At 50.2% G+C, this 19,859-nt stretch overlaps 1 protein-coding gene across 1 annotated transcript in view; it reads right to left on the reverse strand.

Moving 5' to 3' along the window:
• Positions 1-7,889: 7,889 nt before the first annotated feature.
• LOC135974288 (uncharacterized) overlaps positions 7,890-19,859 on the reverse strand; it is a 36,751-nt gene continuing 24,781 nt past the window's right edge. Inside the window, exon 3 of the mRNA XM_065561317.1 lies at positions 7,890-9,613. Coding sequence (XP_065417389.1) covers positions 8,854-9,613 — 760 coding nt within the window. The 3' untranslated portion in view covers positions 7,890-8,853. The remainder of the gene's footprint in view (positions 9,614-19,859) is intronic.

The following is a 19,859-nucleotide window of genomic DNA, read 5'->3' on the forward strand; positions in this document are numbered from 1 at the left end:
GCAGAGGGGCACGCTGGGAGGGTGGCTGGCAGAGGGGTGATGAGAGAGGTGAGCAGGCAGGTGGCAGGGTGGCTGGCAGAGGGCAGTGAGCGATTGCCTGAGCAGCGGAGCGAGTAAGGTTCCTCTTTACCCCAGTCGGTTGGGGGGGGGGGTTTGAACTCTGCAGATGCCCCTCTGAATTCTGGGTCTGCACTGACCAAGGACAGCGACTGTGAGTGAGGGGCAGAGAAGGGTCAGGCATGTGAAAGGGACTTTTGGGTAGCTGGACTTAACCTGAGGGGAAAAGGACACTGCCCAACCTATGATTTAGCTGGGAATTGGTCCTGCTTTGAGCAGGGGGTTGGACTAGATGACCTCTTGAGGTCCCTTCCAACTCTGATATTCTATGATTCTATGATTCTATGTGGGGGTGGGTCTTTTACTCATGGTTTATGTTTGAGCCCTGTTTGCGGTGTGTCTTCTCTCCTTTAATTAAAGTTTATTTTCTACGCTCAGACTCTGTGCTTGCTAGAGGGGAAGTTTTGTGCCTCAGAGGCGCCCGGGGGTAGTGTGTAAATTTCCCAGGTCACTGGGTGGGGGCTCGAGCCGGTTCTGTGTTGTATCGATGGAAAGGAACCCCTAGAACCTCTGAACCCGGCCCTGGGTGCTGCTGGCTCCACCTGGCAGACGGGTTACACACAGATTAGATTTAAGGCCTCAAGTGACCCCTCTGCCTGTCCAGTCTGACTTGTATAACTCTGGCCAGAGACTGACTCGGTAACTTCTGCATCGAGCCCAGTAACAGCTGGTTGGGCTAGAGCAGAGCTAGGAAAGGCGTCCAGGGCGGATTTAAAGACTTCACGTGATGGAGAATCCACCATGTCCCTACGTCAGGGGCACCGGAACGGGGGGGACCAGCGGGCCATGGCTACGCTCTCCCAGTTCTTACCAACTGTAAAAGCGAGCGACGGGGGGGGGGGGGGAGGGCATAGGGGGGATTGATTGGGGGGCAGGGTCTTGGGGGTGGGGGACGGTGCAGGAGCGAGGGCTTGCTGAGAAGGGGTGCTGTGGGGGCGGGACCTTTCAGGGAATGGGTAGCGTGAGGGCGGGGCCTTGGGGGGAAGGGGTGGGGCAGAGGCTTGGGGGAGGGGTGCTTTGGGGGATAGGAGTGGCACAAAGGCAAGGCTCAGGGAGATGGGGCAGTGTGGAGGAGGTGCCTCAGGGGCAGGGTGGGAGGTGGGGCCCTGGTTTGGGCACTTGTAGCCCCCCCACACTTTTAGGCCAACGGTTCCAGTGGCAGGTGAGCGTTATTGTTCAATGTTTACACCTGGTTCCTAGTCTGACTGTATCCACCTTCAGCTTCCAGACACTGGCTCTTGTTCTGCCTTTTACTCTTAAAGAGCCGGCTACGGTCAGAAATCTCCTTCCCGTGTGGGGGCTTCTAGACCCTGACCGAGTCACCTCTCCCTTGGCCCTCCCACAACACCAACTCCTTTCGTGGGAGTCCACAGAGTGAGGCGTTGGCTCACAGACGCTGCAGCTGTTCAGAAATGATCGAGCAGCTCCCAGCTCCACAGGGCCGTTGAGCTTGGCTCCCCTTCGGGGGCTCGAATATGGCCCTGGGCTCTGTTGGGCTCCTCACACGTGACTCTTGAGGAGTTTATGAATGGGATCCTATGCCTGGGTGGCCGGTGATAGCAGGGACTGGACTCAGTCACCCGGGGGCCCTTCCAGTCCTACGTTCCTATGTTTTCATGGGGTGGAGACTAAGTAGTGGGATCTCCCAGATGCTTGTGGCACTGAAATGAGACTCCACTCACAGTAGACGGCACCGACCTGTGACCGTCCCGCTCCTTTCTCAGCTGGTTTCCTGAGAAATTAAATAGTTAACAATGTGACAATGAAATAATCCTGACTAGGGGCTGAGTTAACCCCTCACTGGGATGAATGAGACTGTTTGTTCATTTTAGCAGTTACACCTTGGATCATGGTTATTGGTTATACAGGTTAATATAATGATCATTCCATTATGAAATATGGAAACCACATTGGCAAAGCTCCTTGTTACAGTGTTACGAAACTCACACAATAAAATTAAAACACACGCTGTATATTGCATAATATTGCATCACTTCAGCTGAAAGCAGTTACATTGTTATAAATGCCCTTGCGGGTTACATATACACACTGCGTGTGCAGGTAAAACATTGTCTGTGTGTTTAAATACACTTATGTTTTATAGCTTGCAGGGCCAGCTGCAGGCACCAGCATTCCAAGCAGGTGCTTGGGGCGGCAATCTGTAAGGGGTGGCAGTCCGTGTATTTTTGCCACCCCAAGCAGCGCGCCGAATTGCCGCTGTGGACGGTGGGGGCAGTCCGTGTGCCACATGCAGACATCAAAAATTGTCATAAAAACAAGACAATTAACCAAATACTCCAAATACAAAATTACATATTGAAACAAATCACCATCACAACAAGAAGTGTCATGTTTGCAACAGCCCTTATTTCAGCTGATTTAACCCTCAATTTATGGCCAGTGTCCCAACAACCCAAAATCAAATATTAGCACAACGTTAGGTTTCTTCCAGTCCTCTGGAACTTCCCGAGTGTGCCCAGACTTACTGAAAATCAACATAAATGCGCCAGTGAGCTCTTCAGCCAGCACTTCTAATCGTCTGGAATGCAAATTGTCTGGACCTGCTGATTTTAAAAATACCTAACTTTAGTAGCTGCTGTTTTACATCCTCCTGAGTTACTATTGGAATGGAAAGTGTTTCCTCCTCATACGATGTGATGACATCTGCTTTTTTCCCCAACTACAGAACAGAAATATTTATTGAACTCTTCTGCCTTTCCTGCATTATTATTGACAGTTCTACCATTTCCATCTAGTAATGGGCCAATACCATTGTCAGGATTCGTTTTGTTCCTAATAAACTTTAAAAACCTCCTTATTGTCCTTAACTATGTTGGCCATAGATTCCTTCTTGCGTCCCTTTGCTCCCCTTATCAGTTTTCTACAATTCCTAGCTTCTGATTTATATTCATTACTATCCATTTCCCCCCTTTTCCATTTGTTTTATATAAAATCTATTATTTTACAGGGCATTAATTTCCACTTTAAGCCAGGTTCCTTTCTTAACAAATCTGACCTTTCTTGATTGTGGCTTTTTGGGCAGCTGTGGTTTGGAGTTTGCATAAAGTTACACTGCCTACTCCCACTGCAAATCATCACTATAATCATCTCTCTCTCTCTCTCTCTCTCTCAAAGCACTTGAAACCAATACAGTTAAGTAAAACTTTACTTTTAGTAATTTCTGTTATTCCTTTAAGTTCTTTTACAGGTAAAATCCTACAGATGGGAACTGAGGCGAGACCGTGCAACGTGTCCAAAGTGACACAGGGTGTCTGTGGTAGGCTAGGAATAGATTCTCGATCACTTCCTAGTCAAGGGAACAGCCACAAAGCCACTCTTCCTGACCCATCTGGTTCCTTCTCACCAGGATCTGGAAGATACGATGACGGTAAATCCAGGGGCTCAGCAATTGGTGGTGGTGACAGCTACGAAGGTGAAACTCATTAAAATGTAGCAGCACCTTCGTATTGTTGCTCCCTAGCAAGTTGTCAAGTGCTCCCTCCCAAAAAGCTGGCTGTAAACCGAGCAGAAACCCTGCCCCTCAAAGAGAATCAAAGCCAGCCTCTGGCGGTCCCATGTATGAGCACTTATCGGAACAATGTCTCAGCTAGTAGCTATAGCTCATGAGAAACTTGAAACTCACTAATCACAGCTCAGTAAAGGCATCCAGCTCTCACTTCAATTTTTTTTTTAATAAATAATGTTTATGGTTCCAGGGTGGGAGTGAACTTTCCATCTTTCCCCCAGCATCCAGCCCCCTTCACAGTAAGACTAACCTTGACCCCATGCTGACTGGTGCCACATTAGCACATTCCTAAGTAGATGGAACTGTAACTCCCCCAGGTCGTGGGGAACACAAGTTGTGACGGGCTGTCACCCCCGGGCTGCAGTCTGGGAGCTGTGGGAACTGCTTTGCCCCCAACCATACAGCTGAACTGGTCTCTCTCACTGCTCTGCTGGTGAGTCAGCCAGCCGCTGCCCCCCCCCCGCCCTGTTATCCTCCAACATGACAGCAGGTGGCACCACACACCCAACTGAGCTACCTGAGTGCTTTACCTGAGCCACTCAAGGACAGACTGTGACGAACTGGGACTGTTCTTACTGTGGTCTGTGAATGCTGACAGGGGAGTGTGGCTAGGATAGTCTGCATTGGGGGATGGGAGATTGCCCGAATCTGCAGCTCGACCCTGGCAGAGAGGTGGTGACCTCGAGAAGGGCTGGCACACTAGGGGTCCCCCTGGGAACTGTGGGGAGCTGTGAGCACACAGGCCGGTGAGTGGCCAGCAGGAAGATGTATGCCAAGCGGCTTAAGAGCGACCTGGTGGAGCTGTGCAAGCAGAGGGGGCTGCGCAGTGGGAGGCTCACCAAAGAACAGCTCATTGCCCGGCTGGAGGCGGAAGATCGCGCGAATGAACTGATCCCTGTGTCTCAGGGAAGCAGCCTGGCAAATGCAGCTCAGGCACCAGTGTCTGTCCCAGCTGGGAGTGGTCAGCCGGCTGCTGAGGGCTTCCCGAGACCCCTCCTTCCTATGCCTAGGGGAAGGGTGGGGAGGAGCCCAGCAAATACCGAAGGCGCCGTGGCCCCCCCGGCCAGCAGGGGACCCTCCCGGCGAAGCTCGCCGGCCAGCAGAGGATCCTCCCGGCGACGTTCGGCATCCGGGGAGCGGAATTGGCTGGAATGGGAGAAAGAGCTAAAACTGAGAGAGCTGGAGGATCGTGAACAACAGAGACAGCATGAACGGGAGGAGAAAGAGAGACAGAGACAGCATGAAGAGAGACAGAGACAGCATGAAGAGAGACAGCATCAGCGTGAAGAGAGACAGCGTCAGCATGAACGGGAGGAGAATGAGAGACAGCGTCAGCATGACCTGGAACTGGCGAGATTGAAGGGCAGCGAACCCCCGGCTGCGGTGAGTGAGGGGGGACCCAGGACTGCACGGAGCTTTGATAAGTGCATCCTGGCCCCACGCAAGGAGGGGGAGGACATGGATGACTTCCTGGATGCCTTTGAGACGGCCTGCAAGCTGCACCGGGTTGATCCCGCGGACAGACTCCGGGTCCTTACCCCCTTACTGGACCCCAAAGCCGTGGCATTGTACCGCCAACTGGAAGAGGCAGAGAAAGGGGACTACGAACTATTCAAAAAGGCCCTGCTACGAGAGTTTGGGCTGACTCCTGAGATGTACCGGGAAAGGTTCCGGAGTCAGGATAAAACCCCTGAGATCTCATATCTGCAACTAGCCGTCCGCATGGAAGGATACGCCAGCAAGTGGGCTGATGGGGCCCAGACGAAGGAGGACCTGGTCAAACTGCTGGTACTGGAGCAACTGTATGAGCGGTGCCCATCCGACCTGAGGCTGTGGTTGGTGGACAGAAAGCCAGAGGACCCGCGACATGCAGGCCGGCTGGCCGATGAGTTTGTAAAGAGCCGGTCAGGAGATAACAGGGAGGAGTCCCAAAGGAACAGTCCCACCACAACGCAGAGAGAGAGTCACCATGGGACCTCCCCGTGGGAAAATACAGAAAAACCCCATCAAAGGGGAACATCCGGCGTCAGGACCATCCGACCCACTCAAGGGGACCCATGGGACATGGGCTGCTACCACTGTGGCCAGAAAGGCCACATACGGGCCCAGTGCCCCAGGCTCAGGGACAGACTGAGCAGACCGAACCCACAGAGGGTTGACTGGGTAGAGACCCAGCCAGGCGAGAGGCAGCATTCCCAGGGAAGGGGGGCTGGCAGAGTACCACCTGCTAAGGAGGGAGGAGAGCTCCAGGCCAGCTCCTCTGGGGGGCTGGATGCTCCAGACTCAGGGTTTTTGGTTTATACGGTGGGCGCGGGGCTGTCCCTCCGGAGAGAGTACCTTGTTCCCCTGGAGGTGGATGGGAGGAAGGTCAATGGATACTGGGATACGGGTGCAGAGGTGATGCTGGCCCGGCCCGAGGTGGTGGCCCCAGATCAGGTGGTGCCCAACACCTACCTGACCCTGACGGGGGTGGGCGGGACACCAGTCAAAGTGCCCTTGGCAAGGGTACACCTGAAGTGGGGGGCCAAGGAGGGCCCCAAGGATGTGGGGGTACACCCGCATTTGCCCACTGAGGTGTTGATGGGGGGGGACCTGGAGGACTGGCCAAGCAACCCCCAAAGGGCACTGGTTGTGACCCGCAGTCAGAGCCGGCGAGGGGCACTGCGCCCTGGCCTTGGGGGGGTGTGCCTTGTCCGAGGCGCAGGACCCTAACCTGGTGGGGAGGGAACGCCCAGGGACACGGCTTAGGGAGGCTGCAGCTTCAGACCCAGCGGGCGAGAAAGAGCAGGTGGCCATCCCTGTCCCAGCTGCTGAGTTCCAGGCCGAGTTGCAGAGAGATCCCTCCTTGCGGAAGATAAGGGACCTGGCCGACCTCAATGCGGTACAGACCATGGGACGAGGTGGCCGGAAAAGGTTCCTGTGGGAGAATGGGCTCCCCCAGGGAAAATGGAGTCAGGGGGGATCAGGAGGCAGCTGGTGGTACCCCAGAAGTATCGCCGCCAGCTGCTGTGCCGGGCCCATGACATTCCCCTCTCAGGGCAGCAGGGAACCTGGCATACCCAGCAGAGGCTGCTACGGAGCTTTTACTGGCCGGGGGTCTTTGTTACTGTCCGACAGTACTGCGGATCCTGTGACCCCTGTCAGAGGGGGAGGAAGGCCTGGGACAAGGGGAAAACAGCTTTAGGACCCTTGCCCAGCATAGAGGATCCTTTCCGGAGGGTGGCCAAGGTTAAAAGGGCGGCTCTGAACCAAGAGAGCCCAAAGCACAGACCTCCAGACTGGAGCGCTGGGAGAAGACCACAGCCCAGTTGGAACCCCAGGGGTATTGGGGTGGGAAAAGGGCACAGGCCGCATAAACCTTCCCACAGGCGAACTGCGAGTGCCATCAAGCACCCCCGACCTAAGGGGGGGCGTGAAACTGGAGGGGCCTGGTGTAATTCTCACCAAGGAATGGGAGGGATGCGGGGGCATCCATGGGAACGGGGGTAGGTTCGAACTTCCCCGGGTCACTGGTTAAAGTGACCCTGCTCAGTTCGGTCTCGAAGGGGGGAGATGTGACGAACTGGGACTGTTCTTAGTGTGGTCTGTGAATGCTGACAGGGGAGTGTGGCTGGGATAGTCTGCATTGGGGGATGGGAGTCTGCCCGAAGGAACATACCTGAGCTTGTAACATGAGAACCCAGGAAGGGGTTGGAGGCCAGGTGACACCTTGGCCCGGGAAACTGAACAAAGGCTGTGGGAGGGGTCGCTGAAGGCAGAGTGTTGGAAGCGGGCTGGAGAGATGGCTGGGAGGCAGAGATGGCTCTCACCTCCCAAAGTGGGGGGGGGCTGGGATGCCCTGGGACCCCAAGATGGACCTAACTGAGGGGGGCCCTGTTGTCTGTGCCTGCAAGACCTGTCTTGGACTGTATTCCCGTCATCCAAATAAACCTTCTGCTTTACTGGCTGGCTGAGAGTCATGGTGAATCGCAGGAAGCCGGGGGTGCAGGGCCCTGAGTCCCCCAATACTCCGTGACACAGACAGAAGCCAATTTCCCAGCTCCCCAGCCTTGCACCCTTGCTGGAGTATAAACCCAGAATTATACTGTCTTGCACTGCACAGGGACCTGTACAATGCAAGCTTGTTAATGTAGTTCGCTTTCTTCTTGATGTTGGAAAGGTATGCAACGGCCTTTGTTTACAGAGCAGAGATTTTCCCAGATGCTTCACTCAAAGCACACTGCTTAAGATAAAACATAAACCAAGCTTATTAACTACAGACAGATCGATTTTAAGTGATTATAAGTGATAGCAAACAGATCAAAGCAGATTACGTAGCAAATAAACAAAAACGCAAACTAAGCCTAACATACTAGATAGATAGGAGTTAAATTATCAATTTCTCACCCTGACTGATGATACAAGCAGTCCACCAGGTTTCCATACACAAGCTAGAAATCCCTTTAGCCTGTGACCAGCCCTTCCCCCCAGTTCAGTCTTTGTTCCTCAGGTGTTTCCAGGAATTCTCTTGTGTGGGGAGGGAGGCCCCGAGATGATGTCACTCCCCACCTTATATAGTTTTTCCATAGGGCGGGACCCTTTGTTCCAAGCCCAGTTGGTAGAAAAATACAGCTACCAAAATGGAATTCCGTGTCATGTGATCTGGTCACATGCCCTTGCTGAGTCCTAGCAGCCATTACTCACAGACTGGCTGAAACGTTCCCAGGAAGGCCAAGCTCCTCCGTGGTTTATTGTCGTTGTCGATGAGCCATTGGCACTGTCTGGCTTCTCCATTGTTGTACCTGACAAGCTAGTTGTGGGTGTTACCTATGTTACCTCATTAGACCCACAATTGGCTAGAAAGAAAGAAACAAACAAAACAACAATGCTGGGGGTGGAATGAGGTTAAGAAGCAAGTTGGAACTTCTAGCTTGCACTATCCACACCTGTTACCATTTTAATGGAAAAAGTCTTTAACTACGGCTGCTACTAAGAAATTCAGTGACTAATTTTAGGACTGGTTTTAATATGTGTAAAATGTAATAATCATGAATGTGCATAAATTAAAAAGAGTGGGGCCTGGGAGTGGGGATATTCTGTAGGAACAGCACTTTTTCTAGGCTAAAGAGCAGGATGACGTGGGGTGCTGAATCCCTCCAGTCCCTGGGGAAGGCCGTGGGGACGGACGTTCAGCATCTTGCAGGACTGAGCCATTTATTTTTGCCCCAAATTCACTCTTGTTTATCTGCAGTTAGTGCCTTGTACATTTCATTGACTTGGTGAATCACTTGCTCCATTTCATTGACTTGGCCAATCACTTGCTCCATTTCATTGACGGCTTCTCGGATTTTAGCTGCCAGCTCCGTTTTTGCGCCATTGTGGAGATCCACAGAATCCTTTGCTACAAAGATAATATCTAACCCCAGGGTGACACCTGTTAGAACATGGGTCGCAGCTCCTGCAAATTTTGCAATTCTACCAACATTAGCCAGGAGCTGCCCAGCTTTGACCATTTTCATGATGTTAAGAACAGCTCGTCCTGCCCCTGAACCTATCTGTGGGATTGCAAACACAAAAGCAATGTCTCCATAACTTTCCAAGAGTTTTATAGCCTTTTCGATATTATCCAGCTCAGTCTGACACTCCTGAAGGAGCTTCTCTACTGTCTCCTTCTTGACTTTACTTGTCACTATATCTGTGGTGGTTGCGGCAGCACTGGTCAGTCCCCCTGCGGTAGAAACAGCAAGCCCTGTAAGAGAGACTATCAGGGATGCTCCAAATGTAACAGGAGCGAGACAGAGGCCTACGATGGTCGTTATCCCCCCGGCAATTCCCACTGTCCCTCCAGTAACATTTGCTATTGTCGCTCCTTTGTGGACCCAGTCAATATCATCTGCAGTTTTCCGAAGTTCAGGGAAGTGTCTCTGCAATTTGTCTCTTGCCCTCAATAATGACTGCACCACTTCATTGATCTTCTTCCTTCCTGGAAAACTGACAGAAAAGGGAGAAAAATAAAAAAAATTAGTCTCCAGGTCTAAAATCCCTGCTCTTGCACCTTCTTGGGCAGTCTTGACTGGCTCCCATTGACTTCCATGGGAGCTCCATCCACTTACACCAGGGTTGAGTTTGGTCCTTGGTGATGGGTGAACCTCAATAGGTTTCATTTGGATAAACACACAACATTTAATTTAGGACCGTAGGAATTGCCACACTGGATCAGATCAATGGCCCATCTGCAGTTGACTGGTATTCTGTCTCCACTGGGGACTATTAGGATATAGATATTCAGGCCTGTCTGCAAAGGCCTATACTTTAAGTATTTAGGTATATGTTTATCATTTAGCTAGTTATAGAGGTATAAAAGAGAGAATCAAAATCACGGTTTGCCTGTGTAACGGCCTTCTCGTACTGTGACAGTCTGAGGCCTGGTTCTTAGGCTAAGGCCTTTGGCTAAGCAGCAGGGGCAGCCATAAACTGGGAAGTGAATGGTCACATCCCAAACCCGTCACATTGAAATAAATCAATCTGGGGCTGTTAGGAAGGTGATCTGATCTATCACATCCAGAGAAAGGGAAGAGCCTAGAAGATGTAAAAGGAAACTTCATTTGGTAGCATCCTGTCTGGCAAGAACTCACTTATCAATAGCTGGGATGTGAAATCCTCATTTCTGTATTGTTCTATCCACTTCCCTATTGTTTGTCTTAGAATCTCTGTCTGGTTCTGTGATTGTTTTTGTCTGCTGTATAATTAATTTTGTTGGGTGTAAACCAGTTAAGGTGGTGGGATATAATTGGATAGGTAATCATGTTACAATATTTTAGGATTGGTTAGTTAAAATTCAGTAAAATGATTGGTTAAGGTATAGCTAAGCAGAACTCAAGTTTTACTATATAGTCTGCAGTCAATCAGGAAGTATGCGGAGGGGAATTGGAATCCTGTTTTGCTAAGGGGGGGGGGGATGGGAACAGGGACACAGGCAAGGCTCTGTGGTGTCATAGCTGAGAAGGGGGACACTGAGGAAGGAAACTAGAATCATGCTTGCTGGAAGTTCATCCCCATAAACATCGAATTGTTTGCGCCTTCGGACTTCGGGTATTGCTGCTCTTTGTTCATGTGAGAAGGACCAGGGAACGGGAGGGTGAAGGAATAAGCCCCCTAACAGGGACAGTAACAGATGATTCAAATGAAGGTGAAACCCCTCATAAGGGGCAATTATGGAATACCAGGCCCAGAGGTTAAGTTGCTGCATTTTCCCAGCAGGAAGGTTTATATCCCTTTCAGATGTTTTATCCTATCTAATTTAATGGTGGATATTCTCTTCATCTATATTCACAGATAAACACTATATTAAATTGGAGTTAAGACTGAGAGTATAAACCTAGGAAATCGAGAGGTAAAATTAAAGTTAAAAGAAATCCAAACAGGGTGAGGTCGGGAACTGCACAGTCAGGGCCCTAAGAATCCTTAACTCTGCCTTGTAGTGATTCTATGAGGAAAGAATGAAACAAACCTAAATGTCTTTAGAAATCAGTTTATTGCATGGCATCGTTCTAGGGAAGAGTTAAGGCTGTTGGGTGCCTTCCTAGCAGAATTCTTCTCCCTGCGTAGGTGCTTATAAGCTGTGATCAAGTCACCTATGAATTATCTCCAGCGGCGGCTCGTGACTTGCTTGACAGATGAGTCACAAATTACAAAATGCCCTGAGGTGGTTGTTCAGTGTCTGGTGTCTGGGTTCTGCAGTGATTGGCATCACGTGACCACTGGGGACTGTCAAGCCCGTGGCACTGGGACTACACTGCACCAATTTCAGGGGTCCCTGGGACAGGAAGGAAACACCCTGTCACACTGTCTGGAGTGGCTCCAGGGCGTGAGTCCCAACCCCCGGGCAGACAGCCAGAGACAGTGCAAACCCCAGACTGGGTGTGGGCTCTGTACTTAGATCTTACACAGTATTTGGTCCTGCCATGCGGGCAGGGGACTGGACTCGATGACCTCTCAAGGTCCCTTCCAGTCCTAGAATCTATGAATCTCACCAACCCAGCGTCAAATATGAAAACCTCCGATACCATAACACCATGGAGTCACAGACAGCTCTCTGTTGCCTGTGCTTAGTAGCTCTTGCCCTGTTCAGTCCAAGTTGCATAAAAATAACTGTCGTCTTGTGAGGCATTTTCATGTTTCTGTTCCCCAGAGTTCAAGCTGATGGGACGTGTCCACAAGCACGAACCTCTCCATGGCTGGGAGGGGGAAGCAATTAGCAAAGTCTTGGGTCCTTAGACGTTCCACAATGGCTTGTCTGGTGTCTCTCGGTTTTCTTTTGTTGGGCAGGAGATAACCCCCCCGGGAAACTAGTATTTCTCACTTTACTACCTCACAGCGCAGGATACAGATGTGAGCAGTGAGATTGGTGCAGGCAGCAACTCACCAGCATTCCATAGAGTCTAAACACGAAGCTTCACATCTGTTTTCACAATACTCCCACACAGGTGAGCCAGGCTGGTTTTGTCAGGGTTCAGCTGAGGCCTTGGCATGAACTGGCAGCTGGTCTGCCAGTGTCATGTGGAGGCCTGTTGACAATCTCGGTTGCTCACCTTTCTCTCACATTGCAGAGCAGGGGCTCTTGGGCACAGCTCAGAGTTCCTCACTGGTTCCCACGGCAGGGGTAGCTGCGCTGCCATGTTCTTCCCGGGGCTGTGAACAGAGGCAGCTCACAGCAGAGAGTCCGAGGGTGTAGCTGTGACTGTGCTTGGGGGTAGCGGGACATGGTGAGTGGTGCCTGGTCTGTCTGTAGGTTCTTTGTTTGCTCTCTGGGTACGGACTGTGGCTGGGCCATGGCCCCTGCGTAAGCAGCGGAGACAGGCCTGTGTGTTGGTGCTTTGGTAAAGGCCACGAGGCTCTAACCCTGGGGCTTTGACCAGCCCAGCTGTCTGACGTCTCTCCATGGTTAATCGCTCCCTGCTGGGGAGGGGCAGAGCTGGGCAAAGCAGGGAGAGTTGGTGTAAAGAGTCACTTGCTAGGTGAACTCAGGAGCCGCAAAGAGAAGGAGTATCTCTGAGGAGGGAGTGGGAGAGGCTTTTCTCCCAGGTACAGCTCTACAGGTGATTTTTAAGCAACTAACAAAATCATCCAAAGCCCAAGATTTGATGGGGGACTTCAACTATCCGGATATATGTTGGGAAAATAACACAGCGGGGCACAGACTATCCAACAAATTCTTGGACTGCATTGCAGACAACTTTTTATTTCAGAAGGTTGAAAAAGCTACTGGGGGGAAGCTGTTCTAGACTTGATTTTAACAAATAGGGAGGAACTCGTTGAGAATTTGAAAGTAGAAGGCACCCTGGGTGAACGTGATCATGAAATCATAGAGTTTGCAATTCTAAGGAAGGGTAAAAGGGAGAACAGCAAAATAGAGACAATGGATTTCAGGAAGGCAGATTTTGGTAAGCTCAGAGAGCTGATAGGTAAGGTCCCATGGGAATCAAGACTGAGGGGAAAAACAACTGAGGAGAGTTGGCAGTTTTTCAAAGGGACACTATTAAGGGCCCAAAAGCAAGCTATTCCCAGGGCCGGTGCAACCCATTAGGTGACCTAGGCGGTCGCCTAGGGAGCTACAATTTGGGGGGCGTCGACCGCAGCGGCATTTTGGGGTGGGACCTTCCGCCGCCTAGGGCAGCAGAGAAGCTGGCAGCACTCCTGGCTATTCCGCTGGGTAGAAAAGATAGAAAATGTGGCAAAAGACCAGCTTTGCTTAACCATGAGATCTTGCATGATCTAAAAAATAAAAAGGAGTCATATAAAAAATGGAAACTAGGACAGATTACAAAGGATGAATATAGGCAAACAACACAGGAATGCAGGGGCAAGATTAGAAAGGCAAAGGCACAAAATGAGCTCAAACTAGCTACGGGAATAAAGGGAAACAAGAAGACTTTTTATCAATACATTAGAAGCAAGAGGAAGACCAAAGACAGGGTAGGCCCACTGCTTAGTGAAGAGGGAGAAACAGTAACAGGAAACTTGGAAATGGCAGAGATGCTTAATGACTTCTTTGTTTCGGTCTTCACCGAGAAGTCTGAAGGAATGCCTAACATAGTGAATGCTAATGGGAAGGGGGTAGGTTTAGCAGATAAAATAAAAAAAGAACAAGTTAAAAATCACTTAGTAAAGTTAGATGCCTGCAAGTCACCAGGGCCTGATGAAATGCATCCTAGAATATTCAAGGAGCTAATAGAGGAGGTATCTGAGCCTCTAGCTTTTATCTTTGGAAAATCATGGGAGAAGGGAGAGATTCCAGAAGACTGGAAAAGGGCAAATATAGTGCCCATCTATAAAAAGGGAAATAAAAACAACCCAGGAAACTACAGACCAGTTAGTTTAACTTCTGTGCCAGGGAAGATAATGGAGCAAGTAATTAAGGAAATCATCTGCAAACACTTGGAAGGTGGTAAGGTGATAGGGAACAGCCAGCATGGATTTGTGAAGAACAAATCATGTCAAACCAATCTGATAGCTTTCTTTGATAGGATAACGAGCCTTGTGGATAAGGGTGAAGCTGTGGATGTGGTATACCTAGACTTTAGTAAGGCATTTGATACGGTCTCACATGACATTCTTATCGATAAACTAGGCAAATACAATTTAGATGGGGCTACTATAAGGTGGGTGCATAACTGGCTGGATAACCGTACTCAGAGAGTTGTTATTAATGGTTCCCAATCCTGCTGGAAAGGCATAACGAGTGGGGTACCGCAGGGGTCTGTTTTGGGACCGGCGCTGTTCAATATCTTCATCAACAACTTAGATATTGGCATAGAAAGTATGCTTATTAAGTTTGCGGATGATACCAAACTGGGAGGGATTGCAACTGCTTTGGAGGACAGGGTCATAATTCAAAATGATCTGGACAAATTGGAGAAATGGGCTGAGGTAAACAGGATGAAGTTTAACAAAGACAAATGCAAAGTGCTCCACCTAGGAAGAAAAAATCAGTTTCGCACATACAGAATGGGAAGAGACTGTCTAGGAAGGAGTACAGCAGAAAGGGATCTAGGGGTTATAGTGGACCACAAGCTAAATATGAGTCAACAGTGTGATGCTGTTGCAAAAAAAGCAAACGTGATTCTGGGATGTATTAACAGGTGTGTTGTGAGCAAGACACAAGAAGTCATTCTTCCGTTCTACTGTGCTCTGGTTAGGCCTCAGCTGGAGTATTGTGTCCAGTTCTGGGCACCGCATTTTAAAAAAGATGTGGAGAAATTGGAGCGGGTCCAGAGAAGAGCAACAAGAATGATTAAAGGTCTTGAGAACATGACCTATTAAGGAAGGCTGAAAGAATTGGGTTTGTTTAGTTTGGAAAAGAGAAGACTGAGAGGGGACATGATAGCAGTTTTCAGGTATTTAAAAGGGTGTCATAAGGAGGAAGGAGAAAACTTGTTCACCTTAGCCTCTCAGGATAGAACAAGAAGCAGTGGGTTTAAACTGCAGCAAGGGAGGTCTAGGTTGGACATTAGGAAAAAGTTCCTAACTGTCAGGGTGGTTAAACACTGGAATAAATTGCCTAGGGAGGTTGTGGAATCTCCATCTCTGGAGATATTTAAGAGTAGGTTAGATAAATGTCTATCAGGGATGGTCTGACAGTATTTGGTCCTGCCATGCGGGCAGGGGACTGGACTCGATGACCTCTCAAGGTCCCTTCCAGTCCTAGAATCTATGAATCTATGAATCCAGCTGGCCAGTGACGGGACAGTGGGGATCTGCAATGGACGTGCCGTGTTCTCTTCCCCGCCTGAAGCCAGAAGGGATTTCCTGTGCACGCTGGTGGCTGTGCGAGAGGAGAAGATTCTTGGGTTGGAGGGGCAAGTAGAGACGCTACAGAGAATCAGAAGCTGAGGCGTTCCCAGACAGCCAGGCCAGGAAACACCAGTCTCCCAGGTTCGAGGGAGAAAGGAGCTGGCCACCACGGCATCATGGGGAGAGAGGAAGTCGGAGAGGAGGCCTGGCAGTTCGTAACCACCAGAGGCAGGAGGTCACAGGACATTCTGCGTGGCTGAGATAAATGAGGATGGGCAGGCTGTGGCCACTGGAGGGAGGAGGACTGGGAGGAATTCACACAGCTAGAGGTTTCCAGTTGGTACCAGATCCTCATCGTGGAAACCGTGGAAGAGACCTCGCAAGATCCAGCTGGTCCAAGGGAATGGAGAGATGTATGTGGGACACGTGAGGATGGCAGCTTGGTCCAACCTGTGTAAAAATCAAGTTTCCCCATAACGAGTTCTCCAACCATCCATGGAATACAGATGATCCTTTTTGGGGATTCAGCACTCAGAAGAATGGAAAGAACTTTCGTCAAGAGACAGATGGACAACAGGACAGTGTGCTGCCTTCCCGGAGCCAAGACACGAGATGCCTGGGAAACAAGCAGGGAGAACTGGAAGTCCTGGCACAGTCAAGGAACTATGATGCGATTGGAATAACAGAGACTTGGTGGGATAACTCACATGACTGGAGTACTGTCATGGGTGGGTATAAACTGTTCAGGAAGGACAGGCAGGGGAGACAAGGTGGAGGAGTTGCACTGTATGTAAGGGAGCAGTATGATTGCTGAGAGCTCCAGTTTGAAACTGGAGAAAAGCCTGTTGAGAGTCTTTGGGTTAAGTTTAGAGGCGAGAGGAACAAGGGTGATGTCGTGGTGAGCATCTGCTATAGACCACCAGACCAGGAGGACGAGTTAGATGAGGCTTTCTTCGGACAACTGACAGAAGTTTCCAGATCACAGGCCCTGGTTCTAATGGGAGACTTCAATCACCCTGACATCTGCTGGGAGAGCAATACAGCAGTGCACAGCCAATCCAGGAAGTTTTTGGAGAGTGTTGGGGACAACTTCCTGGTACAACTGCTGGAGGAACCGACTAAGGGCCATGCTCCTCTTGACCTGCTGCTTACAAACAGGGAAGAATTAGTAGGGGAAGTAAAAGTGGGTGCCAAACCTGGGCAGCAGTGACCATGAGATGGTCGAGTTCAGGATCCTGACACAAAGAAGAAAGGAGAGCAGCAGAATACGGACCCTGGACTTCAGAAAAGCAGACTTTGACTCCCTCAGGGAACTGATGGGCAGGATCCCCTGGGAGGCTAATATGAGGGGGCAAGGAGTCCAGGAGAGCTGGCTGTATTTTAAAGACGCCTTATTGCGGTTGCAGGAACAAACCGTTGTGAAGTGCAGAAAGAATAGCAAATATGGCAGGTGACCAGCTTGGCTTAACAGTGAAATCTTTGGTGAGCTTAAACTCAAAAAGGAAACTTACAAGAAGTGGAAATTTGGACAGATGACTAGGGAGGAGTATAAAAATATCGCTAGAGCATGCAGGGGTGTAATCAGGAAGGCCAAGGCACAACTGGAGTTGCAGCTAGCAAGGGATGTGAAGGGTAACAAGAAGTGTTTCTACAGGTATGTTAGCAACAAGAAGAAGCTCAGAGAAAGTGTGGGACCCTTACTGAATGGGGGAGGCAACCTAGTGACAGATGATGTGGAAAAAGCTGAAGTACTCAATGGTTTTTTGTCTCGGTCTTCATAGACAAAGTCAGCTCCCAGACTGCTGCACTGGGCAACACAGCATGGGGAGGAGGTGAGCAGCCCTCAGTGGTGAAAGAACAGGTTAAGGACTATTTAGAAAAGCTGGACATGCCCAAGTCCATGGATCCAGATCTAATGCATCCAAGGGTGCTGAGGGAGTTGGCTGATGTGATTGCAGAGCCATTGGCCATTATCTCTGAAAACTCGTGGCGACCGGGGGAGGTCCTGGACGATTGGAAAAAAAGGCAAATATAGTGCCCATCTTTAAAAAAGGGAAGAAAGAACCCGGAGAACTACAGACGGGTCAGCCTCACTTCAGTCCCCGACAAAATCATGGAGCAGGTCCTCAAGGAATCCATTTTGAAGCACTTGGAGGAGAGGAAAGTGATCAGGAACAGTCAGCATGGATTCACCAAGGGCAAGTCATGCCTGACCAACCTGATTGCCTTCTATGATGAGATAACTTGCTCTGTGGATGAGGGGAAAGCAATGGATGTGATATATCTTGACTTTAGCAAAGCTTTTGATACTGTCTCCCACAGTATTCTTGCCAGCAAGTTAAAAAAGTATGGATTGGATGAATGGACTATAAGGTGGATAGAAAGCTGGCTAGATCGTCTGGCTCAACGGGTAGTGATCAATGGCTCCATGTCTAGTTGGCAGCTGATATCAAGTGGAGTGCCCCAGGGGTCGGTCCTGGGGCCGGTTTTGTTCAACATCTTAATTAATGATCTGGATGATGGGATTAATTGCACCCTCAGCAAATTTGCAGATGACACTAAGATGGGGGTGTGACGAACTGGGACAGTTCTTACTGTGGTCTGTGAATGCTGACAGGGGAGTGTGGCTAGGATAGTCTGCATTGGGGGATGGGAGACTGGCCGAGGGAGAATACCTGAGCATGTAACATGAGAACCCAGGAAGGGGTTAGAGGCCAGGTGACACCTTTGCCCGGGAAACTGAACAAAGGCTGTGGGAGGGGTCGCTGAGGGCAGAGTCTCAGAAGCTGGCTGGTGAGATGGCTGGGAGGCAGAGATGGCTCTGACCTCCCAAGGGGGACTGGGATGCCCGAGGACCCCAAGATGGACCTAACTGAGGGGGTCCTGTTGTCTGTGCCTGCAAGACCTGTCTTGGACTGTGTCCCTGTCATCTAAATAAACCTTCTGCTTTACTGGTTGGCTGAGAGTCATGGTGAATCACAGGAAGCCGGGAGTGCAGGGCCCTGAGTCCCCCAATACTCTGTGACAGGGGGGAGAGGTAGATATGCTGGAGGGTAGGGATAGGGTCCAGAGTGACCTAGACAAATTAGAGGATTGGGCCAAAGAAATCTGATGAGGTTCAACAAGGACAAGTGCAGAGTCCTGCACTTAGGAAGGAAGAATCCTATGCACTGATACAGACTAGGGACCGACTGGCTAAGCAGCAGTTCTGCAGAAAAGGACCTGGGGATCACAGTGGACGAGAAGCTGGATAGGAGTCAGCAGTGTGCCCTTGTTGCCCAGAAGGCCAATGGCATATTTGGCTGTATTAGTAGGAGCATTGTCAGCAGATTGAGGGAAGTGATTATTCCCCTCTATTCGGCACTGGTGAGGCCACATCTGGAGTATTGCGTCCAGTTTTAGTCCCCCCACTACAGAAAGGATGTGGACAAATTGGAGAGAGTCCAGCGGAGGGCAATGAAAATGATTAGGGGGCTGGGGCACATGACTTATGAGGAGAGGCTGAGGGAACTGGGATTGTTTAGTCTGCAGAAGAGAAGAGTGAGGGGGGATTTGATAGCTGCTTTCAACTACCTGAGGGGGGTTCCAAAGAGGATGGAGCTCGGTTGTTCTCAGTGGTGGCAGATGACAGAACAAGGAGTAATGGTCTCAAGTTGCAATGGGGGAGGTCTAGGTTGGATATTAGGAAACACTATTTCACTAGGAGGGTGGTGAAGCACTGGAATGCGTTACCCAGGGAGGTGGTGGAATCTCCATCCTTAGAGATTTTTAAGGCCTGGCTTGACAAAGCCCTGGCTGGGATGATTTAGTTGGGGATTGGTCCTGCTTTGAGCAGGGGGTTGGACTAGATACCTCCTGAGGTCCCTTCCAACCCTGATATTCTATGTTACTGTGACCCAGGAGCCCCTCAAATGCCAGTTGGCAGAGGCCACACCATACCATCAGGCCTGACACACTCACTGACCCAATGCACCTTTGTCATAATCTGTATCTAAAAGGTGTCATATGCACACTGGTAACACGCTGGTCATTAATATTATCATGTGATCTCTGTACGGGCAGCATATAAAGCTGATAGGTGTGTGCTGGAAATACGTTCCTAAAACGTGTTTGGCAGGTGGCGCCTACGCCCAGTCTGTCCTAGGCTAGGTCTACACTGGGGGGATCAATTTAAGATACGCAAATTCAGCTACGCAAATAGCGTAGCTGAATTCGTCATATCCTAGTCGACTTACCCCGCTGTGAGGATGGCGGCAAATCGACCGCCGCAGCTCCCCCGTCGACAGCGCTTACTCCTCCTGACGAGGTGGGAGTACGCGCTGTCACGGAGTGTGGGGGAACTCAGGGCCGTGCCCCCCCGGCTTCCTGCGATTCACCATGACTCTTAGTCCGCCAGTAAAGCAGGTTTATTTAGATGATGGGGACACAGTCCAAGACAGGTCTT

Source organism: Chrysemys picta, chromosome 11 (genome assembly GCF_011386835.1).
Source record: "Chrysemys picta bellii isolate R12L10 chromosome 11, ASM1138683v2, whole genome shotgun sequence".
Classification (NCBI taxonomy): domain Eukaryota; kingdom Metazoa; phylum Chordata; order Testudines; family Emydidae; genus Chrysemys; species Chrysemys picta.